Source organism: Lotus japonicus, chromosome 3 (assembly GCF_012489685.1).
Source record: "Lotus japonicus ecotype B-129 chromosome 3, LjGifu_v1.2".
In the NCBI taxonomy this organism is placed as follows: domain Eukaryota; kingdom Viridiplantae; phylum Streptophyta; class Magnoliopsida; order Fabales; family Fabaceae; genus Lotus; species Lotus japonicus.
The window spans coordinates 65,874,955-65,897,468 of record NC_080043.1 but is presented as its reverse complement, the minus strand read 5'-3'; the positions used below and the strand labels follow the sequence as shown (position 1 = coordinate 65,897,468).

At 37.6% G+C, this 22,514-nt stretch overlaps 2 protein-coding genes across 8 annotated transcripts; both read left to right on the top strand.

Annotated features, from left to right (window-relative positions):
- The first annotated feature begins 339 nt into the window (after positions 1 to 339).
- Positions 340 to 17,674, top strand: LOC130745343 (uncharacterized). Of its 7 annotated transcripts, none has more exons than XM_057597526.1 (13): positions 340 to 557; positions 652 to 969; positions 1,059 to 1,183; positions 1,701 to 1,795; positions 1,899 to 2,141; positions 2,370 to 2,558; positions 2,782 to 2,964; positions 3,539 to 3,617; positions 3,848 to 3,899; positions 8,008 to 8,209; positions 8,301 to 8,474; positions 9,101 to 9,187; positions 9,564 to 9,928. In XM_057597526.1, exons 2-13 carry the CDS (start codon positions 677 to 679, stop codon positions 9,630 to 9,632), a joined length of 1,791 nt encoding a protein of 596 aa, XP_057453509.1. In that variant the 5' UTR covers positions 340 to 557; positions 652 to 676; the 3' UTR covers positions 9,633 to 9,928. The 7 variants fall into 7 exon arrangements, with proteins under 7 accessions (XP_057453509.1, XP_057453510.1, XP_057453508.1 ...); XM_057597527.1 differs by having other exon boundaries at positions 8,005 to 8,209; positions 9,120 to 9,187; XM_057597525.1 differs by having other exon boundaries at positions 8,005 to 8,209.
- On the top strand, positions 10,067 to 11,545 carry LOC130745344 (uncharacterized). Its single transcript, XM_057597533.1, has 2 exons — positions 10,067 to 10,426; positions 10,526 to 11,545. Exons 1-2 carry the CDS (start codon positions 10,250 to 10,252, stop codon positions 11,015 to 11,017), a joined length of 669 nt encoding a protein of 222 aa, XP_057453516.1. The 5' UTR covers positions 10,067 to 10,249; the 3' UTR covers positions 11,018 to 11,545.
- Positions 17,675 to 22,514: the final 4,840 nt, after the last annotated feature.

Sequence of the window (22,514 nt, the reverse complement as noted above, 5' to 3'; positions counted from 1 at the left end):
AATTTTGAGTTTTTTTACACCGTCAACCAATCAGATTTCAAGGATGTGAGAAAATATCTCTTTTTATTTAATTTCATTAATTGACGTGGCATATCCTTGAAATCTGATTGGTTGACGGTGTAAAAAAACTTTACACCGTCGGTGCATCAAACTTTTTCTCTTAGAAAAAGAGTTACTCAGATTAACTTTTATTTTTAGAGCTTTTTTTATGTTTTCCTTCTTAAAAATAAAAAATAAGTAACTTATAATTTTAGGAACTTTTTTAAAAAACTGTTTGGCCCAACTTTTACTTTTAAGGAACTTTTAAACTGAAAAAAAAGTTGGGCCAAACACTACCTAAATCAAAATTCACAACCCTAGAATCAAATTTACGACTCCAATATTCAAGCACCAAAAACTCAGCTCTGACCTCGCTTCCCACCTAACCCCGGTCTGTTATATTTGATACATTCCAATCATAGGATATTTTTTCTACCTCCCCCCTCCGACGACATCAGGCCGCGCCGGTCATATTTTACCACAACCGTGCCTCTGCCCTTTCTTCACTTTTCTACAAGGTGTTCTGACAACCTTCTAATAGTAATTACTAAACGTTTAATAGTATTTTTTTTCAATAAAATTAGTTGACATGTGTTTTTCTTTATTAATTAGGCTTGGAAGAAGTACGTAATTTTCAATGTACTTGAGGAGAATACTGTGCACTCATCGGAGATGGCATCTTTTAGCTTCAGATTCATCTGGACACACTTTTTCTGGTCTGGGCCAAAGGTGTACTCAGTTACATGCTTACATCGATGCAAGTATAAATAAACAAAACAAGTCTCAGGTGCAGCAGCATCAACAGGAATGGCTCAGGCGAGAATCACCGGTTTTGACAAGAAGAGATAAGTTTAAAATTCAGATTTTGACAAGAATTCTTCCGTGGGAGAACATTAACGTCTCTTGGGACACTTTTCCATATCCCATAGAGTAATTACTTACTTATTATTCCTTTTTATATATATATATTTTTTTTTATCTTAATGTGGAATTAAGTTGTTGTATGTTTCCATCTGTAGTGAGCATACAAAAAGTCTTCTGGTGGAATTTGCTGATTCACACTTGAGATATAATAAGTTTGCTTCATCTTTTGGTACTGGCCTTGCATCTTCAAGTGGAAGAATATTGCTTCAGAGTATTCCCGGTCTGTTATTTATTCCACTTATTTATCAACTGTCAAATAATTACATTTCTGTTAATAAAAAACACCATCTTTTAAGCAATCTCTCTATGAAGATGATTGCCAGCAATATACTCTTTGTCACCCTCTTTCTAAAACTCTAAATTTAATTCAATCAAACAGAGAGTATCCTCTACTAAAGAAGTAGAATCATTCATTTCCCTATAGACAAAAAAACTATCTGCAAGGCTGCTCTCTCTCACACACACACACTTTCAGAATCTATTATTCTTTCCAAATTGAAAGCATTTCCCCTTCTCTTACTTGCGAATTGAGAGCGAACATCCTATTTGAGCTGGAAAGGCTTGCACTGTTTAAATTCGATCAAAATGGATTTTGAGTAATTGATTTTCAAACCTGACGTAAAATGAACTAATAGTGTTTTGGATGCTATATTATTAAGTATTAACATCTATACCTCACTTGTTTTATTCTAAGTTCTGTTGAGTCTGAATGTCTTATATTGTCATTTTATCATCAGGCACTGAGCTTTATCAGGAGAGATTAGTTAGAGCTCTTGCACAACATTTACAAGTTCCTTTGTTGGTGTTTGATAGAAGCATCCTTACTCCTTATGTAAGTTGTGGAAGAAGCTACAAGTTATCCAATGGTTTTTAAGTTAAATAGTATTGGTGCTAGCTAGACTGCAAAAATTTACATGATTTGCATTGTTATGCAGGATATTGATGATGATTTATTGTCACACAATGATAATGCTGAATCTGGGGAGGAAGGTTCTCTGGAGTCAAAGAATGAGGATGACAATGATGCTAGGTATTGTGCTAGTAGTGAAGAAGAGCCAGATGCTAGTGAAAATGAAAATGAAAATGAAGATGCAGAGGCTTCTGCCAAAGCAGTCCTTGAGAAAATTAAAGCGGCTGTTCAGAAATTTGTCCCATATAACGTTGAAGAATTGCCGAAGGTGTATAGGCTGTGAATTGTTTATGAGTAATGATATATTTTCTTCTAAGTTTCTTGGCTGTAGTAAAATGAAGTACCAGGTAACCAGGGAAGCTTTTAATTAGAGCATGGAGTGTAACTTAAGATAATGAATGTTTAAAAAGGGCATTCTGATGCTAGGGTTAATGCCGGCTATCTATTTGCTTGCCAGGTGCTTTCAAATGTTTTCATGATTTGCATTGTTACGCAGGATATATCTGGGAAGGAAGGTTCTCTGGAGTCAGACTCAGAGAATGAGGAAAGGTGGTCGAGCGACTCCGATGTTGAGTCAGATGCTACTGAAAATGAAGATGCAGTGGCTTCTGCCGAAGCAGTCGTTGAGAAAATTAAAGCGGCTGTTCAGAAACTTGTCCCATATAATGTTGAAGAATTGTCGGAGGTGTATAGGCTATTAGTAATTGTTTATGAGTAATGATATATTTTCTTTTAAGTTTCTTGGCTGTAGTAAAATGAAGTACCAGGGAAGCTTTTAATTAGAGCATGGAGTGTAACTTAAGATAATGAATGTTTAAAAAGGGCATTCTGATGCTAGGGTTAATGCCGGCTATCTATTTGCTTGCTAGGTGCTTTCAAATGTTTTCATGATTTGCATTGTTACGCAGGATATATCTGGGGAGGAAGGTTCTCTGGAGTCAGAGAATGAGGAAGGGTGGTCGACCTATTCCGATGTCAAGTCAGATGCTAGTGAAAATGAAGATGCAGAGGCTTCTGCCGAAGCAGTCGTTGAGAAAATTAAAGCGGCTGTTCAGAAACTTGTCCCATATAATGTTGAAGAATTGCCGAAGGTGTATAGGCTATTAGTAATTGTTTATGAGTAATGATATATTTTCTTTTAAGTTTCTTGGCTGTAGTAAAATGAAGTACCAGGGAAGCTTTTAATTAGAGCATGGAGTTTAACTTAAGATAATGGATATTTAAAAATGGCATTCTGATGCTAGTGTTAATGTCGCCTATCTATTTGCTTGCTAGTTTCAAAACTCACCCAATGTTTAGCTTTATTGTGTCTGCACAACGATTCTATTTTTGTATTGTTCTATTACTAGCCCAGGTTGTTAAGTTTCCTTTCTAAATGATCACAATTTATACAACAACAACAACCATGCCTTTTCCCATTATACAAATCAGTCTATGTCATACTGCTTTGCCATATATTAAGTTTATATATAGGTTATTTACCTCTAAATCTCTCAATAATCTAGCCTATGGTTTTCCTAGATAGAGGGATACAGTCTACCCTAACTATTGGACTATCATTAAAAATCACTGTGCATAGCTCTCAAGTGTACATGAGATGAGTATAGAAGCTTTGAACTCATTAAGCTGCAATAGATGGTTTGATATCTCATTCTCTAATGGCAGATAACCTCTGGAGAGTCTGAGACTTTCAAGTCTAATGATGGCAAGTTCGATGATAAATTTGAATGTCAACTAAGAAAAGGTAACTTTGATCTTACATATCATGAACTTGTTATATGTTATTTTGTACTTTGTAGTTTGTCTACTCGCAAGCAGAACTTTAATACAGGCACTTGCCGCAAGCCGATAATTTGAACTTGTGATATTGAATGATGGTGCAAACTTTTAATAAATCATCTTGTTGGATATTTACTTTGATTTTCCCATTTGCATTAGCTATATTCATGTAATTAACTACATTACTGCTTTTAGGCGACCGTGTGAAGTACATTGGGCCATATATTCCAGTTACAGCTGATGATAGGTAATAAAATGATTCCTCTTATTTTTCTTGCCCCCTATATATGGTTATTTAGTTTTTATTTAATTATGATCGTACGAGGCTAAAAGCCCAAAAACAAGAGGGATTAATCCTTGACATAACGAGTATTACAAACATCAAACATGAACGGAATCCTAAACGAAGATAACATGCTCAAACCATGCTTTGCAAAAGCATCTGCAACTGTGTTGGCTTCCCTATAAATGTGTGCACCCGAATACCTGGGACAGTCAGCAATATCTGTTAAGTGTCTCCCTTTCCTACTAGTATTAGTACGAAGGATATCATTCATAACCTTCTATAAGAGGTTTTTCCTCTGAGGCCCTTTCCATTTCCACACAACTTTAAACAACCTTGTATCCCCATCAAGAACCGGATCTGATAGAGTGGCATAAGCAGATTAAACAGTGAAATCACCATCTGAAGTCATGTTCCAGGCCTGCATCCTCATCCTCAGCATTCGAAGGAGGATACAGCCATGATATGATTCATAGTTTCAGGGGGCAGCCAATCCATCTGAGACACAAAATTCCTGCTCCCATCTTCATTAATAAAATCATTGCAGCGCTTATTTAGCTCATCATTAGTCAATTCCTTTAGTGCCTGACCTTGCAAAATACCTCAGTCTGGCAGCCAAGGATCTAACCAGAACCTGGCCTTCAAGCCATTCCAGGCCTCCATATGATCTTCTACCCAACAAAGTTCCAGCTGGGAAAACCCCTCTCCACCAATTAGAGCTACTTTTAGGGTTTGAGAACATTGGGAGTGCACCATACACTTAGACTTAAGCAACTGAGCCCACAAATCATCATTATGAGTACAGATTCCCCAACTTACCTTCATTATGAAAGCCAAGTTGACTTCCCTAGCAGATCTAAGCCCAAGGCCTCCTTGTAAAGTTGGGCAGCAAATTCTGTAACAAGATAGCAGATGAATTTTCCTGCTATTGTTAGTATTTCCCCATACAAAGTCTCTGACCTTCCTATCAATGCTACCACAAGTAGACATAAGGAGAAGGTTAGTTTGCATAACATATGTAGGTAGGGATGATAAAACAGATTAGAGAAATTAAGTCTTCCAGCAAAGGAGAGGTTCCTCATCTTCCACTCATATAACCTCCTATTTGCTCTCTTGGTCAAATACTGAAAAGTTTGCTTGGAAACTAGACTCTTATATGGTGGAGAAGTACCCCAAGATATTTCCTCAGGTCATCAGCTCTAAGAAAACCCATTTCAGAACTCAATTGATCTCTCTCACAGAAGAATGCACATTCAGCTTTGTATCTTTCCTCAAATCCAATTTTTCATGAGAGGACCAAACATATAGAGGTTGACTGCCATTTTATCAGAGAGAAGATCCTCTCAGGTGTCATCAAGACTTCCTATGTTCAATCTAGGGATCAACTTGCAGATATGTTAACTAAGTCTTTACGAGGTCCTAGGATACAATACATATGTAACAAGCTGGATGCATTAGATATTTATGCTCCAGCTTGAGGGGGAGTGTTGAATATTATTATTAAGATTCAGTTTAGAAATAGAGATATGGTTCAAATATAAGTTTCTATTATAGATTAGTATCTTTTAGATTATATCTTTTAGATTTAGATAGATATAGTTTTTGATATCTTTTTACATCTATATATATTGTAGAAGTTTATCAATGAATTGACACAAGAAATATTTATCAGATTTAACAGAACCCAAATTAAACCTTCAACTTTGATCCATTTGAATATGGTGGTTAAGGGTGGAAATAAGCCAAGCGGCCTGTCAAGGGTCTACAACCTGGCTCGTCAGGGCCTGGCTTGGCTTGTTTGTTAATAAGGTTGGGTCTAGACTTTTTAAAATGCTTAATTAACTAAAAAGGCCAGACTTTCAAAAAAGGCTTATTTGGCTTGATAAGCCGACTTGTTTATGTAATATTATTTTTATCGATAATATAAATAGTATTATGTGAGAGCAATGATATGCAAGTTTTATTATTTGAAAAGGAAATGCAATGATATATAAAGACATATTATCCCGTGGCCTATTAGCGTGCTGACTTATTGGTCTTCTTTATTTGAAATTATCTGTTAAATAGACTTTTAAGTAGGCTGGCCAGACCTTATAACAGGCCAAGACAAACCTTAAAATTTAGCTTGATGAAAGGCCACAGGTCAAGATTGGGCCACAGAAAGAGAATGCAGGCCAGACTTGGGCCACGCAAAGCCAGCTTGTCTTATTTTCACCCCTAGTGGTGGTGTGAGGCAGTGAAGCGTGAGGAATAAAGTTTGAGACGTGATTGGCGGGAAGGCTTACCTTTTGCAGGGGACGTTTGTGATTGTTAATTAATCTTGTCCACATTTTCCTTGTTTGAGTTTAAGCAATCCAAGAAGTCTGTGTCATGAATTTCCACTCCAGATCCTGAGCCTTTAACAACGGCCTTGATGGGGCTATTAGGCCCTGCCAAATTGCCCAACATTTTTTTCAATCCTACATCCCTGGCCATTTTTGAGAATTGACTCAAAGCCATATGAGACTTGGCCTGCAGAACACCATGTTTAGATTTTTTGTTTCCACCACTTCTTCCCTTAACCTTCTTTGAAAACCCAATAGAACCCTGCACATTATTTTTGGAGAAGATTGCTCAGGAATTACAAGAGGGATTGGATTGCACCTGCCACAGTGCCCTGAACAGAGCCTTTAACTTCAGAAGTACCTCCCAGCACACCTTTGGTGCTCAGATCTGCAGTTTATTATACAAAGCATCATACCTTGCAACCTTCTTTCTCGCAGAACCACCCTGCCCAGCACTAGAGTTCCTAGGAGGCCCCATCCTTGGTCTCCTATTTTTCTGAACAAGCATCAAAGGCCCAAATTCTTCAGCAGAATCCTTGATAAAGTTCTTCCCCAAGCTTCTACTACGTGCAGTTTTCACCTGTTTCTCCTTCATGATCTCTTTTGCAGTTAGGTTACAAGCGCCCACCTTATGTCCGTAACGGCTACAATGAAAGTATGCGAAATGTAACCCCTCATTCTCAACTGGAAGCCTTCTCTTGTGAATACTAACTCTAGATACCAATACTTCGTAAAATCCACACAAAGTCTGGCAAACTTTGCCCTAGTTGTAGAGAAGGAACCATCCACACCCCTCTGTTTTATCAATTTCCAAAGATTTCCCCATATCATCCTAATCCAGACAGCAACTCTCTTTAAATCATCCTCCATGCGGAAGAATTCAAGACACTACCGTTGAACCACCAAGTAGTGATCCGCTATGAGCCAAGGCCCCCCATCAAAAACCCTACTCAAATCATCCTTATCAACAAATTTAACCAAGAAATAGTCGTTTTCTCGGTCAATTATCTCCATAGCTTGCTTAGGTTGCCAGCGCTTTGGCAATGAGTTGCATGAATCTGATTCCCACTTTTGTTCCCAGTAATTTGACAATCACAGACCTCCTCCATGGCTTGCAAACTCTCTGTCCCTCCTTCGAGATGGTGATTTCCGGGCATAGAGGATCCTCAATCGCTTCAGAAATCCCGTCAGATAAAGGATCCTGCTCCAGATATTCAACACCAAAATCACTCAATATTATCCCAATCTGTTTTCCGTGGTGACACAGCCTCACCCCACCATTAATTCCAAGGCATCCTTGTAGGAGATGAGTTTCCTGGTTAGAGCCGTATTTGTTGTCGTTTCAAACAGGGGAACACTACCATTAGAAGCTCCCACAGGCTTGGGGATCGGAGGCATCGATCGGCGAGAAGAGGAATCCTTCACAGTTCACACTAGAGGTTTCCTTCTTGGCGGCCATTCCCGGTATTCTGATTGTAATAACCGTTTTTTCTCTCTAACTTTCTTGCTCTAACTTTCTCTCTATTCTCTAATAGTATATGGGTTTCTAGCATCGCACTATATATGGTTACTTAGTGATGCTATCTCATGACACGGTTACCATTATCGTTTGATATTCCTTGAAGCTTATCTGTTAGATTGTTTTTTATTGACAAACACTGTAAATTACATGCAAATGAGAATTATTTATATCTCATGCAGGTATTGCTTTTATCCAATTTTAACCAATTTTGGATGTATTGCAGCAGGCCTTTAGCTTATGGTCAGAGAGGAGAGGTGTATGAGGTTAATGGAGATCGAGTCTCTGTCATTTTGGATATTAATGAGGATGAGCTGGAAAGTGTTGATAATATAAAGCCACCAATTTGTTGGACTGATGTTAACAACATTGAGCATGATCTTGATGCTCCATCAGAGGATTGCTACATAGCAATGGAGGCTTTATGTGAGGTGGTATTTTTCAATTTTTGGAACCAAAACCAATTTTGGATTAATAATAATAATAGGTAGACATGACCATGACTGACTGTTGGTTTTGCAGGTTTTACATTCCAAACAACCACTTATTGTCTATTTTCCAGATGGTTTGCATAAATCAGTTCCTAAGTCAATCCAAAGTGAGTTTTTTCAAAAGGTCCAAGAGAAGTTTGAACTGCTATCTGGCCCCATAGTACTGATTTGTGGGCAAAACAAAGCTCAGTCGAAAGGACAACTAGTAAGCTTTAATTTTTATTTATATTCTAAAAGTCTCCTACTGATTTGCATCATTTTGACTTTTCTTATTTATCATGTTTGACAGACAATGATACTTTCAACTTTGCTTGCGTTGCTAAGTTGGTAATGATGTTAGAAATAAAGTTAATAATAATTAGAAAATAAAGGTTAAAAAATGAATGGTCATGAGTTAGTATGCATTAAGGAGAATTATGTGTTTAAGGGCCATCATTCTTTGTTATGTAACCACTAAGCATTTACCAGTCTGTTAAGTATTTTTAATTGAGTAATTATGTAGTTGTTATGTGTTTATCATTATAAATGGAAGACCATCTCATGTAGCACGTGTGGAGAAATAATGAGTTCCTCATTTTCTATATTCTCCATCTTTTATTTTTCCAACAAATGATTCCTATCTTTCTACATTTTTTTGCGTTAGTTCAAAAATAGTATTCCATGGTTTCAAATTTTTCTTCTATTAAATCACTCTTGTTTCTTCTTCTTCTTCTACTTAGATCCCCTAATATGTTGATAAATGTAAAGTCGTTGAATTTTTTCATGGTTGAAATTGATGTCAACGTTATCTCCTCCCAAATTTATTGAATTCATTTTCATAATTGTTCACAGCTTTTTTCTATGAATAAAGGGCAAAAGACATCAAAAGATGGTGAAATTTACAAGCCCTTTAATGTGTTGTCTATACAGCCACCTAAGGTAATTTTTAAGTATATCTATTACTCCCTCCATTCCTTAATATAAAAACCACTTCACACCCTTTAAAAAATTTAGCTAATCTAGATAATTGCATTAAATTTGTTCTCAATTTATATCAACTTTCCAAAGTTACCCTCCGCCCATTATTCTTAATTTATATGCATCATTAATGCTATAGCAAGTAGAAATAGAGAGAAATTCAATTAAATAAGGGCATTCTTGTCCAAAAATAATTAATTCTCCACAAACTTCAAGTTGGTTCTTATAAAAAGGACCAAGTGCACTTTCCATTTGGTTCTTATAAATAGGAACGGAGGGAGTATTAGTTTCATTATATCGTGGTTTATGTCATCTGAAATTCTGTGACTCTTTACAGGATGAGAAACTACTGGTAATATTCAAGAAACAACTTGAGGAAGATAGGAAAATTGTGATTTCACAGTAATTTGAAGAAACTTGTTGAGAAATTAAACACGTGCCTTGGCTGCTGCTTTAGATAGTTTAGTTCAGTTTGAATGAGTCAAATAAAATATCTTCTACTAGCTGTTAGTGGAGAGATCAGTTTATGTTTTGTTTTTAATTATAAGTAACAGCCCCTAGAATTTAGCTTAAATTAAGGAGGTTATCTCTTATCAGTTATTTTCAAGATGTATTTAAATTCAAGTTTGTGATTCAATAAAGTATTATGCTTTTGCTGCCTCATATCAAAAAATTTATACCGTTCAATTTTCTCTTCTGCTACTTTTTAATATATCAAAAACAACAATTGGTATCTAGAGCTACTTCTTACGGGACCTGTGCTATGGATGTCGAATCAAGTTTTTCACATGTAGCTCTTCCTATCTTTGATGGGGAGAACTATGACCTTTGGGCTGTGAGAATGGAATCCTACTTGGAGGCTTTAGACCTCTGGGAAGCTGTGGAAGAAGATTATGAAATTGCTTCGTTACCAAACAATCCCCTCGTGGCCCAGATGAAAAATCACAAGGAAAGAAAAACCAAGAAGGCAAAGGTTTGGCTTGCTTGTTTGCTGGTGTCTCAAAAACGATTTTCACCAGAATCATGACCCTCCAAACATCAAGTGAAATCTGGAATTATCTTAAGGAAGAGTATGCAGGAGATGCCCGAATACGAAGCATGCAAGTGTTGAACTTAATACGTGAGTTTGAGCTACAAAGAATGAAGGAGTCCGAGACAGCCAAACAATATGCTGACAAATTTCTTGGCATTGCCAACAAGGTAAGATTACTTGGCACAAAATTTCTAGATTCAAGAATTGTGCAAAAAATTCTTGTAACAATGCCTGAAAAATATGAAGCCTCTATAGCATCTTTGTAGAACACAAAGGATCCGTCACAGATCACCTTGGTAGAAGTTTTACATGCCCTACAAGCACAAGAACAAAGAAGAATGATGAGACAAGAGGTGGCAGCAGAGGATGCTTTTCTGGCAAACAACTCGCAAGGAGGAATGGATGAGAAGTATAACAAAAGGAAAAAGTACAACAAACCTGGAAGTTCCAACATACAACAGAATGAGTCTTTTCCACCTTGCACATATTGCAAAAAGACAAACCATTCTCCAAGCAGATGTTGGTGGAGGCCTGACATCAAGTGCAAAAGGTGTGGCAATCTTGGACATGTAGAGCGTATCTACAAGTCTTCAATCGAGGCAAAAGTTTCTATGGAGCAACAAGAAGATGAGAAACTCTTTGCAGCAACATGCTTTGCAACAAGCAACAGTTCTAGTGATTTGTGGTTAATAGACAGTGCCTGCTCAAATCATATGACTCCTGATGAAACTCTTTTTAAAGAGCTTGACAAAACCTAAAAGTTAGAAATGATGTTTTTATCCCAGCCAAAGGAAAAGGAACAGACGCTATTGAAAGCATAGCAGGATTAAAATATATTTCTGATGTCTTATATGTACCTAACATTGACCAGAATTTACTTAGTGTTGCACAGATGGCTGGCAATGGCTTCAAAGTTATATTTGAAGGCAAATGGTGTCTGATTCAGGATGCCAAAGGCAATGATTTATTTAAAGTGAAAATGAGGGCTAGAACTTATACTCTAAATCTGATGGAGTAAGAGCAAATAGCTTTTTCAAGTACCTGCAACAACATCTAATTATGGCATAAAAGGCTCGGACATTTCCATCTTGCTGGACTTCAATACATGCAGAAACATGCTTTGGTGAAAGCTGTACCACGACTTGAAGACAAACTTGATGATTGTGTAGCTTGTCAATATGGCAAGCAAGTCAGAACACCATTTCCGCAAACAGCATGGAGAGCAACGCAAAAATTGCAGCTTGTGCATACGGATGTTGGAGGACCTCAGGGAACACCATCTTTAAATGGCAATATCTATTATATTACATTTATTGATGATTATACCAGGTTTTGTTGGATTTATTTCTTCAAATCCAAGGCTGAGGTTGCTGATATATTTTGGAAATATAAAGCACTAGTGGAAAATCAAAGTAATTGCAGGTTGCGGACACTAAGGTCAGACAATGGGACATAATATAAAAATAATACTTTCGACAAGTTTTGTGAAGAAGCTGGTATTGTGCACCAACTTACAACACCTTATACTCCGCAACAGAATGGAGTTAGTGAAAGAAAGAATAGAAACATTATGGAAATAACAAGGTGTCTTCCACATGAAAAAGGCTGCCAAAGAAATTATGGGCAGAGGCTGCAAATACTGCTATCTTCTTGCTGAATAGACTGCCTACAAGAGTTCTTCAGAGGAAAACTCCATTTGAAGCTTGGTTTGGTTACAAACCAAATTTCCATAACTTTAAAGTTTTCGGTTGTCTTTGTTTCTCTTTCGTGCCACAAGTTAAAAGAGACAAGCTCGATAAGAAGGCAGATCCTGGAGTTTTCATTGGATATAGTAGCACATCAAAAGCGTACATAATTTTTCAACCTCAAAATGGGAAAATTCTTGTAAGCCGAGATGTCAAATTCATGGAGAACAAACAATGGAGCTGGGAGGAGTCAATGGAGAAGCAAATTCCATAAATTCCACATATCATTGATGATGATATAGATGACTTTCCCGTCAGAGGTACAAGACTTTTACATGAAATTTATGAAAGGAGTAATGTAGCTAGTGTCTTGGAACCTGCATAATTCATTGAAGCTGAGAAGAACAAAAATTGGATAGATGCAATGAAGGAGGAGCTAAATATGATTGAAAAAAATGACACTTGGGTGCTAGTGGACAGACCTCAACACAAGCAACCTATAGGAGTCAAATAGGTTTATAGAACTAAGCTAAATGCATATAGTTCTATAAATAAATACAAGGCAAGATTGGTTGTGAAGGGTTATGCTCAAGTGTTCGGAGTGGATTTTTCAGAAACATTTGCTCCGGTTGCTCGCCTCAATACAATCAGAATGCTCCTAGCTTTGGCTGCACATAAATGTTGGAAAGTTTACCATTTAGATGTGAAATCTGCTTTCTTAAATGGTTATTTGCAGGAGGAGATATTTGTGGAGCAGCTAGAAGGATTTCATGTCAAGGGACATGAGAAGAAGGTCTACAAACTAAAAAAGGCCTTGTATGGTCTTAAACAAGCCCCAAGGGCTTGGTACAGCAGAATCGATGATTATCTTCAAAAACTCGGATTTCTCAAAAGTCCCAGTGAAGCCACTTTGTATGTGAAATTGATGGATGCTAATGTAATCATAGTTTCTGTCTATGTTGATGATCTGCTTGTAACAGGGAATGAAGAGAAGTTAATCTTGGAGTTTAAAGCTGAAATGCTCCAAGTATTTGAAATGACAGACCTTGGTTTGATGTCTTTCTTTTTGGGTCTGGAGGTAAAGCAAGATCAAGATGTTGTTTTCATATGCCAAAAAAAATATGCTAGAGAAATACTCAAAAAGTTTTGCATGGAGAATTGCAGTAGCACTACCACTCCAATGAATCAAAAGGAAAAATTCAGCAAAGATGATGGAGCTGATAAGGTAGATGAGCAGAAATTCAGAAGCCTAATTGGTTGTCTAATGTATCTGACTGCAACTAGACCCGCCATCATGTTTTCAGTGAGTGTGTTGTCAAGATTTATGCACTATGCCAGTGAATTACATCTCCAAGCTCCCAAATGAATTCTAAGATATGTTAAGGGGACTGTAGACTATGACATTATGTACACTCACTTTCGGAGTTTTCTATTTCATGGATTTTCTAATAGTGATTGGGGTGGTTCAGTTGATGACTTGAAAAGTACAGCAGGTTACTGTTTCAGTCTTGGCTCAGGTGTGTTTTCATGGTGTTCAAGGAAGCAAGATGTAGTGGCTCAAAGTACAGCTGAGGCAGAATATGTAGCAGCTACAACTGCTGTGAATCAAGCCATTTGGCTAAGAAAAATATTTTTTGATTTACACATGGAGAAAAGTGAGCCAACACAAATTTTTATTGACAATCAAGCTGCAATATCAATTTCAAGCAATCCTGTTTTCCATGAGAAGACTAAGCATTTCAAGATCAAGTTCTTCTTCTTAAGGGAGATGCAAAGAGAAGGAGAAATCAAGTTGTTGTATTGTAAGACTAAAAATCAGAATGCTGATATCTTGACAAAGGCCCTTCCAAAGGCTAGATTTGAAGGGCATCTGCAACCTCCAAGGCAAGGAGGAGTGTTGAGAAATTAAACACGCGCCTTGGCTGCTGCTTAGATAGTTTAGTTCAGTTTGAATGAGTCAAATAAAATATCTTCTACTACCTGTCCAGAGTAGTTTCATCTTCTTTTTGCTTACCCGTTTTCATCTCCTATGCTTAATATCCACTATGAAAAAAAAAATTAGCTCAACAATCAACAATCTCTGCATCTGATGTTTCAGTTTGTAGCCTCATATTTTTAACTTGGTTATATTTTTTGTGTGATGCATGTGTAATATTTATAATTATTAAGTTGTGTTATTTTTTCTTGGTTTATTTGAATAGTGCATTTTTTAATTTGATTTTTTCTAAATTAGTGACTCGTACACAGGGAGTTATTCTATATCATTTTGAGTATGCAATATAAATATTTATTATTAAAACTACTTAAAATATTATAAATTTTTACAATTTAAAAAGTAGTAAAAAGAATTTCATAAAATTGTAAATTTCCATGTAGCAATTTAAATTTAAATGTTTTGCACGAAAATAATTGAAATGTTTAAACTGTAAGACCCAGGATTTTAGAATTAAATAAATAATTAATTTCCAACTCACGCATAAGATTTTGTGTAAGCGTGAGAGGAACTTGACTTGTAGTTGATGTTTGCACTAGTATTATGAAGGAGAAAGTTCAGGAAATGACTAAGAATAGTACTATAGTTGCTATAGGTTATAGAACGAGCTTTATTCACTTCCGCCTTAGGGCGAAAGCGTTAGTAAAAGGCTAATCCGCTCTTATAGCACTGTAGAAGCGGAATTCAAAAATATTCAGATGATTATCAGAATTTCTCTTATTCCTTTCCCTGACGAGTGTTTCGACACGGAACCCTGGAATGTACGAACGATCGATTTCAATTCTCAGAAATTTGCCGAAACTGAATCCCTGATAGCTCAAGAACCTTAGAGTAAACTGTCGATGAAGACTTTTTCTATTCAGAGCTTCAAACGAAGATTCCACACGCGAACACCCATTTCTTTCGATGTTTTAGACCTTTCTTCAGAAGGAAGTTTTCTCTTCCGACATCAACTGCAAAAAGTAACTTTTTGGGTTAAATCGATTAACACTGTTAGTGAATCGTTTGCTTAAATTCCAAGAAACCTGTTTCGAGTTTTGGAATTCTGTCGCCGGATTCTATCTTATAATTCACAGAGGAATGTGTAGGAAAAATCGGAATCGCGAAATTTTTATTTTCCCGCATTTTCCCTCTCCTATAAATAGCTTGAAAAACCAAAAATCCTCACCATTTTCACCCCTGGAGGCCGCGGCTTGGAGAGGAGAAGGAGGAGGAGAGATTTTTGCCGATTCTTGCCTGATCGTCGCTCTGTTCGTTGCTACGCGTAGACCTCGAGGTACTGATGTTATTCCTTACCTCTGATCGTAAATTCTGTCGTTTTTCTCTATGTCTTTCTGTGCTCAAAGTTTTGAGCTTTTTGTAAAAATGTCCAAATACCTTGATTTCACTGTCTAAACTTATCCCCTGCATGCCCAAGAGCATGAATATCCAGTTGTTTTCCGTTGAATCTCGCCGAATCTCCGCAGAGACCAAATTCTGTAGAAATACCCATTTTTATGAGAAAGCCTTGCTTTTTGAATCAAAAACTCTCGATTGAGCTTAGCGTCAGTAGGATTAGTCGTCATAAACGTTGTTGGTATCAACCTCATCCAATTTATTTTTCGAAATTCCGATTTTGAGTTTCCGAGCTAAAAATCTTGACCAAAATACCCCTAGTCACATTTCGAATTCTAAATTTTTTCCTGAGAGTTTCCCTGGCCTAGATATCGCCTAAGAATACCTAGGAATTGATTTAGATCGAAGAAAAAGTTCGGAAACTCTATTTTCTAAAGTGGCCGAAACCTGTTTGTTACGGTACCGTGTCCAAAAATAATTTTTGGGTCTCTCTGACCTGAGCTATAGCGTAGCTCTTTGGATTGTCGAAATTTTGGCTTTGGTTTCGTGTCATTCCGAGTTCTGTAGCTCGAGTTATGCGCATTTTAGCGAAAACATGTCTTATTGTCCATTCGTGCCTAAATGTCGAACTCTAGAGCTTCAAAGACTTCTTTTCGGGTTTTGATAGTGTTATTAGTTGTTTTGTTTCTTAGCGACTAAGCAATGATATTTTGCTTAAGGTTTGGAACGAGTTGAGCTGAGGAAAAAGACTTTGGAGCAATTGGTGAGGTTTCACAACTGAGGAGGACACCCGGGGAACTTGCTGGGTTCGGGAGCTTTATTTTGGATTGGACTGGGATGTTGAGCTTGGATGGAGAAATTGGCTAAGGTAAGGGTAACTCAGTTTTAGAGTGTCCTTGAGTCTTGCATGTATTTATCGCACTGCCTGTGTTTGAGATGAAGATGTCTATATTGATTGGCAGATGATTATGATTATTATGTTGAACTGGGAAAATGTTTTCTAGAGGCTTCGGCCGTTTACTGGTTTCTGTCATTGAACTGAGTTGGTATGCAATTGAGTTGATTTATATTCATTGATAATAGGAATAACATGTGGTTACTCTGAATTGATCATTTGTTGGGCATTGTTGTTGACTGACTTGGCATATAGGCTTTGGTCCTTAAGTGGCAATGAGGTGGGTGTGGTCCCGTGTGATTGTCCCGTCTTTTGAGGCGTTATAAAGTGGCAATGAGGTGGGTGTGGTCCCGCGGGATTGTTCCATCTTTCGAGATGTTCTAAAGTGGCGATGAGGTGGGTGTGGTCCCACGCGATTGTCCCGTCCGTAGTGACGCTAAGTGGCGATGAGGTGGGTGTGGTTCCGCGTGATTGTCCCGTCTTTCGAGGCGTTATAAACTGGCAATGAGGTGGGTGTGGTCCCGCGGGATTGTCCCATCTTTCGAGATGTTCTAAAGTGGCGATGAGGTGGGTGTGGTCCCACGCGATTGTCCCGTCCGTAGTGACGCTAAGTGGCGATGAGGTGGGTGTGGTCGCGCGTGATTGTCCCGTCTTGCGAGACGTCATTGATCGATCCATTTTGGTAGCAACATATAGTTGCATTATAGGGAACTAACACCTGACCTATGTTGTTGGATTTTAGTTATTGGTTTATTGATATTTGATTTGATTTATATTGTTAAAGTTGTGGATATCTGATTCGAAGTTATATTGTTGAAGTTGTTGATATCTGAATTGATGTTGTGTTGTTGAGGATTGTTTATATCTGATTTGATTTATATTGTTGAGGTTGTGGATATCTGGTTTGATTTTATGTTGTTGATTTTACTGATATCTGATTTAAATCTATGTTGTTGATATCTGAATTAAATTTAGGTTGTTGGATATATGTCGTTATCTATCTTGAATTAAGTTGCTAGCTTATGTGCCATGTTACGCACTTAAACTTTGATAACATGCTTTCCCCTTTTATACGTGGTAATTGCATGGAGTTAACCCTTTCTGTTTGTTATTTGTTGTTTGGGCGATTAACGCTATTAGGCGAAGGAGAATCTTCAAAGGAGCTTAACCTTTGTGCGAGTAGAGATGATGACTTGAAGGACAGTGGAGTACTCGACGAGTAGAGTCGGGTTTAAGGCTAGAGCCATGGGTTAGAGAGCTTACCGTTATTGGTTTAAGCTTGCATAAAGATTTTAGGAATTTATATTTGAGGTTTCGGGTAGGTTCCGATGCATTGCTTTCCTGCGGTTCCCCGATGTGGAGATCGTAGGGAGTATGTCGGATTCATGGTGTCATTGCATAATAGTTTTTGTTGAGTTGTTTCTATTGGTTAGGTTTTGTAGTTGGGAGTATGCATGACATGTTTTGGAAATACATTTGAAAAAAAAAAAATACCCGTGTTTATACATCCTTTTGGAAAACATTGCATATTTATTTTATCAGATTGTTACCGTAACCCTTGAAATTCGGGGCGTTACATAAACAATTTCCAGTAAAATGTTTATTCACTTGTTAGGTTTTTAATAAAAAATATTAAATTAATCAGATTATACTTAGAAGTTAATAAAATTTTCATACGTGTGTGACATATTTCCACTATTATTTTGACATAAGATAATATTAAAGATTAAATAAGTGGTCTGGGAACAAGCTCTCCCAGCTGAGGATCTAAAAAAAACAGAACAGTAAAAGAATAAGAAAAAACACAATAAAAATATTAGGAAGTTAACTATAAGTCTATAAGTGCAAATATTATAAAAATATAAAATATAACAAAATAATATTAATATATTGTTCTAAATTGAAGTTAATTTTAATAATTTCAGAAATAATAAAAAGAATTGTAAACAATATTAGGAAACAATCCTCTTTCCACCATTTCATCACACAGCCTGATTGCATGCATCCTTCAAACTCCCCCACCAAGCATATTCATATATTAAAGTAGCATATGACGTATCACTTGCCTCAAAACCCTCCTTAACCATTTCACCAAGCACTCCTTCTGCAACCAATAATCTTTCTTTCTTACAGAATCCCATTGATAGAGTTGTACCATATAGAATTAGGCCAAACAAAATTTCCATTAAGAATGTTTATATTAAGTTGTGTTATTTTTTGTTTATTATTAGAATGGAGTATCATTTTATTTGATTCTTGATTGAATAATTTGATAGTATATTGCAAAGTTGAAGAAACATATATAAGTTAAAAAAAAAAAAAGACACTTTGAAAGTATACATACAAAATGATGAAAATCAAATACAACATATCATAATTTATAATTGAGAATAAATTTTAAAATCTCTACAACTCTTCTAGTTTTCTTCCCATCCCGAGTCCTTGCAGTAAAACCTTGTAAGCATGACTTCTAAATTATCATTGAGTGTTGAGAGAAATGTGATTCCAACATTGAGCATAACAAAGTTGAGTGGATAATGAAAACTCAATAAAGGAAGACCCAGAAACTAATTGGTAGGATTGAGTTTGTAGAGCAAATTATGTCTTCTAAGGGAGCGATGTCGATGTCATCACCTCACGGCCCATCATGAACCGTGGCCACTGCATGAGAGCCAAGGAAACGTAAGCAAGTGAAATAAATGGATGGAAGGTAGTGAAAGAATTCTGAACATCATACCTCAGTACTAACATTTAACATCTAAAGGAGATAATGTTAATTTAAAGAGAGAAATAAAAAAGATGTCAGCAATCCTACCTGGCAGAAGCCCATTTTTCTTATTGAATAGAGACTCCCTCATCTCCTTCCTCTTCGATTCCTACACTTCAGCAGGTTGCAACATATCAGGACTTCTCTATTCCAAAGGAGTAGCTTCCATAAGCCCCCATAAGCGCCGCTGCCACCAAGTTGTCAACCTCCATATCAGAAAAATAAAATGAAACTAAAATAACAATAAAGGAAAAGTATATGACATTCAGCATGTTAGGCAAGCTAAGATGATATCAACTTCAAATCTAGACCTCAAAAGAACAAACTGTCAAAGCCTTGCCTTGTAGTGAAATTAAAGAGTGATAGAAAAGTATCTTACATTCAGCATCCAAGAATTATAAGTGTTTACTCAAAGAGTTTCTCCCAATGAGTAAGGCCCTTTAAGTTCACAAAGGCAAGCTTTCCATGTAGGAATCTGAATATGTATGTTATATTAGATAGACACTCAAGACCGACCAACAGGTAATAATCTTTGGTAACTATAATCTATGGATCAGATACATTGCAATTATAACACTCTGTGAACATTCTTTTCATGTCTTAGCTTCCTCTTCAACTTATCAACCTACAAAGAGTTTGTAAATATTAACTAAAATTTTGTTCAAAACATACACTTATTTGAGCTACTTTAGGAAGAAGAAAAAAATTGTGTGGTGTGGTTCACTCATGTTGGTTGAGGCTTCAAAGTATTTTTTTTTGAAATTGGTTGAGGCTTCAAAGTTGCACCCCAAGAAGTTGAAATTAAATACTGAAAAATTGATTTTGGAGTACATAAGAGGTGATAAGAGTTCAGTATGGAGAATAGATAGGGCAAAGCTTCAAGTTTTACAGAGGAGATAAACATTTAGTCAAGAACTACAAACCTCTACACCTCATCTTCCATGGTAACTGGAAAATACTTTTAAAGCCACTCGGGTGGAATATAATCTACATGCCAAATATTAAAAACAAAACGTAACTTAAAAACTACTCAATTAGTAAATGATGCTTCAAACTAAAATAAAATTATAAAAGATTTTAAAATAAGGTTATCTGTAGGACTCTCTTACTCTGATTCTTAGCTCTCGGATGTAGTTCCTCAACTAATGTACCAATCAATCCTGTTTTAGGTTCACCCTACTCAACCAATAACATAGGTAATTAAACTGTGCATAGAAAATAGGTGTTAGACCGTGCATTCATTTTGTTAACTTGAATGACTATAAAGGAACATTATTAGTTGTGAATCAAAACAATTTTCAAAAATAAAATACTGCAAGATGAGAGATCTTTACTCTATGTATGCTTTCTGTGGCCAATTTGAGGCAATTGAATTCTCCCTTTAAAACCTCAAAACCAAGATCCTTCAATTTTGCGGCCATCAAGGGATGAATAATTTCCCAATATTACAGTCAACCCCCAAGCCTGCATCACAGATTGACATGAAATTTGATCAAAACTCCAACGTATATTGCCCAACAGCTGCAGTGTAGGATGAAGAATAAAAGCTTATCTCTGGCACCATTTCCTGCCAACAACTGAACACCATCAATTTGCCATAGTTTAGTTGATAATTTTACCATCTAACTGCATTTTCAGATAGTAGAAAGCATAGCCCCAAAAAGACTACTACTTACCAATGTAAGTTTTAAAAAAAACCGATGTCTGGCCCTCTAACCTAAAAAATGCACTGGCAAGATATCTTGGCTCTGAAACAATTTTAATGTAGTCTTTAGTCTTTCCCAAAATCAGCACTATAGTGAGTGCATGATTCAAGTTTCTTTTCCTCGTTAAGTTTATAATCCCAATCATTAAACCTTCATGGATCACATGATCATGTTCTCCACAAATTGCTGCAATTGCGAATTCGGTGCAGACATTTGAAAGATCAGCCAATTAAATGCCACAGCAATGCTTAGCAATCCCAGTTTCAAAATTGATAGATTTAGAAAAAGCTTCAAGGGTCACACCAATAAAACAACAAAAAAACCCATTAGTGGACTGGGCGAGACCCCCGGGTCCCTCGCCCAGGGGCGCTGGCTTAAGGCGGGAATTACATTAGGGACTTGGGCCCTTGTCCCGAAGGCCCAACTGACCCATTAGGATGATTTAGAGGCGCTAGGTCCAACTCCCCCAACTATAAATAGGGGAAGGATACCAATTATAAGGGGCTCTTAGCTCATTTGTGCAATAACAAGCTTGAAATTCAGTTACTTTCTCTCTCTAAGCGGTTACACTCTCACTTCTCTCTAGAAATCTCGCATCACGTTCCTTGCATCTTAGGTACTATACCTCATCTCAATGTTCATGATGGAACATTTGGCGCCGTCTGTGGGGAACGATAGATTTTGATTCCCAGACTACGTGGATTGCAGTTGGATTTGGAGAAGTTCAATTCTCCGTGTGAATTTTCTTCAGTTTTTAGTTTTCGCTCGAAGTTTTTCGGTTCACTATTCAGGATCGATGGAAACACGTCGTCGACGACGTGACAAAGATCAGGAGCGGCGGCGCGGCTCGCCTCCACGTCGCGTAAGAGGCAGGCCGCGATGCGAGCAAGTTCGTCGTGAAGAAACCGATCAGTTAACTCCTCCACCACCACCACCACCTCCACCTCCTTCTCCAACGCCTCCGTTACCTTCTCCGCCGACTTCACCGGAGCAACAGAGATCACCAACGCACTCACCCGGAGCTTCGGGAGAGGGGAATCAGGCACCTCAGGCACCGATCTCTGGCCAAGACTGGAGGCGCTTGATCCATAGTGTTGATGATATACGACAGAGGAACGATTACTTGCAAGAACAACTAGAGTATTATCGTTCTGAGCAGCAGGATGAAGGGGAACGCGAGGCGGAGGCCGTGGCTGAATTTGAGCCGTTCTCAGCGGGAGTAAGGGAGGTTGCCACACCAGATAACATGAAGAATATTGTAATTGAGACATACAGCGGGAAAGCTGATCCTAAAGAGCACCTGTTATACTTCAACACAAAAATGGTGATCAGTGCCGCTTCGGACGCGAGCAAACACCTACATCCTGGACGAGGAAGATGATGCTTTCAAGCGAAGGCGCGCGAAAAAGGAGAAAGACGGCGAGTTGAGGGACGCTTCGCCGAAAGAAAAACGGACTAAGGAAAGTAAGGACAGGAAGGTAAGGACAGAGAAAAGACTGCGAAGGAGCCATTGTATCCTTGGAGAGAAAACTTTGAGCGCCGCAGACCGTGGCATCAAGCTGACCCTCGCCAGCTAGAGGAGTCAGGAAAAAGTCTTAATGCCCATCTGACGGAGTTGCTTCGAGAGGTCAAGGCAACTCACGCAGTTGAGGAAGGCGAGAAAAAGGCTGACCCGCCCCGAGTGACGTTGGATAAAACAAAGTGGTGCGAGTACCACCGCTCGGCCGGCCACGACACGAGAGATTGCTTTACCCTGAAGAACGAGATTGAGAGGCTCATTCAAGCAGGACGATCGCAGATGAATGACCGTGGCGATCGGTGGAATGGAGATATTCCACAACCTTGTGTTTTCCCTTGCTCTTCAGATCCACTTG

What these genes read in the sequence shown, in the direction of transcription:
- LOC130745343 (XM_057597525.1), top strand. Translation starts at nt 677, where the DNA reads ATGTACTTGAGGAGAATACTGTGCACTCATCGGAGATGGCATCTTTTA. An exon ending in GAAGCATCCTTACTCCTTAT is followed by an intron (nt 1,796 to 1,898) that starts GTAAGTTGTGGA and finishes ATTGTTATGCAG; the next exon opens with GATATTGATGATGATTTATT. An exon ending in ATGTTGAAGAATTGCCGAAG is followed by an intron (nt 2,965 to 3,538) that starts GTGTATAGGCTA and finishes CTCTAATGGCAG; the next exon opens with ATAACCTCTGGAGAGTCTGA.
- LOC130745344 (XM_057597533.1), top strand. Translation starts at nt 10,250, where the DNA reads ATGACCCTCCAAACATCAAGTGAAATCTGGAATTATCTTAAGGAAGAG. An exon ending in TTCTTGGCATTGCCAACAAG is followed by an intron (nt 10,427 to 10,525) that starts GTAAGATTACTT and finishes GCATCTTTGTAG; the next exon opens with AACACAAAGGATCCGTCACA.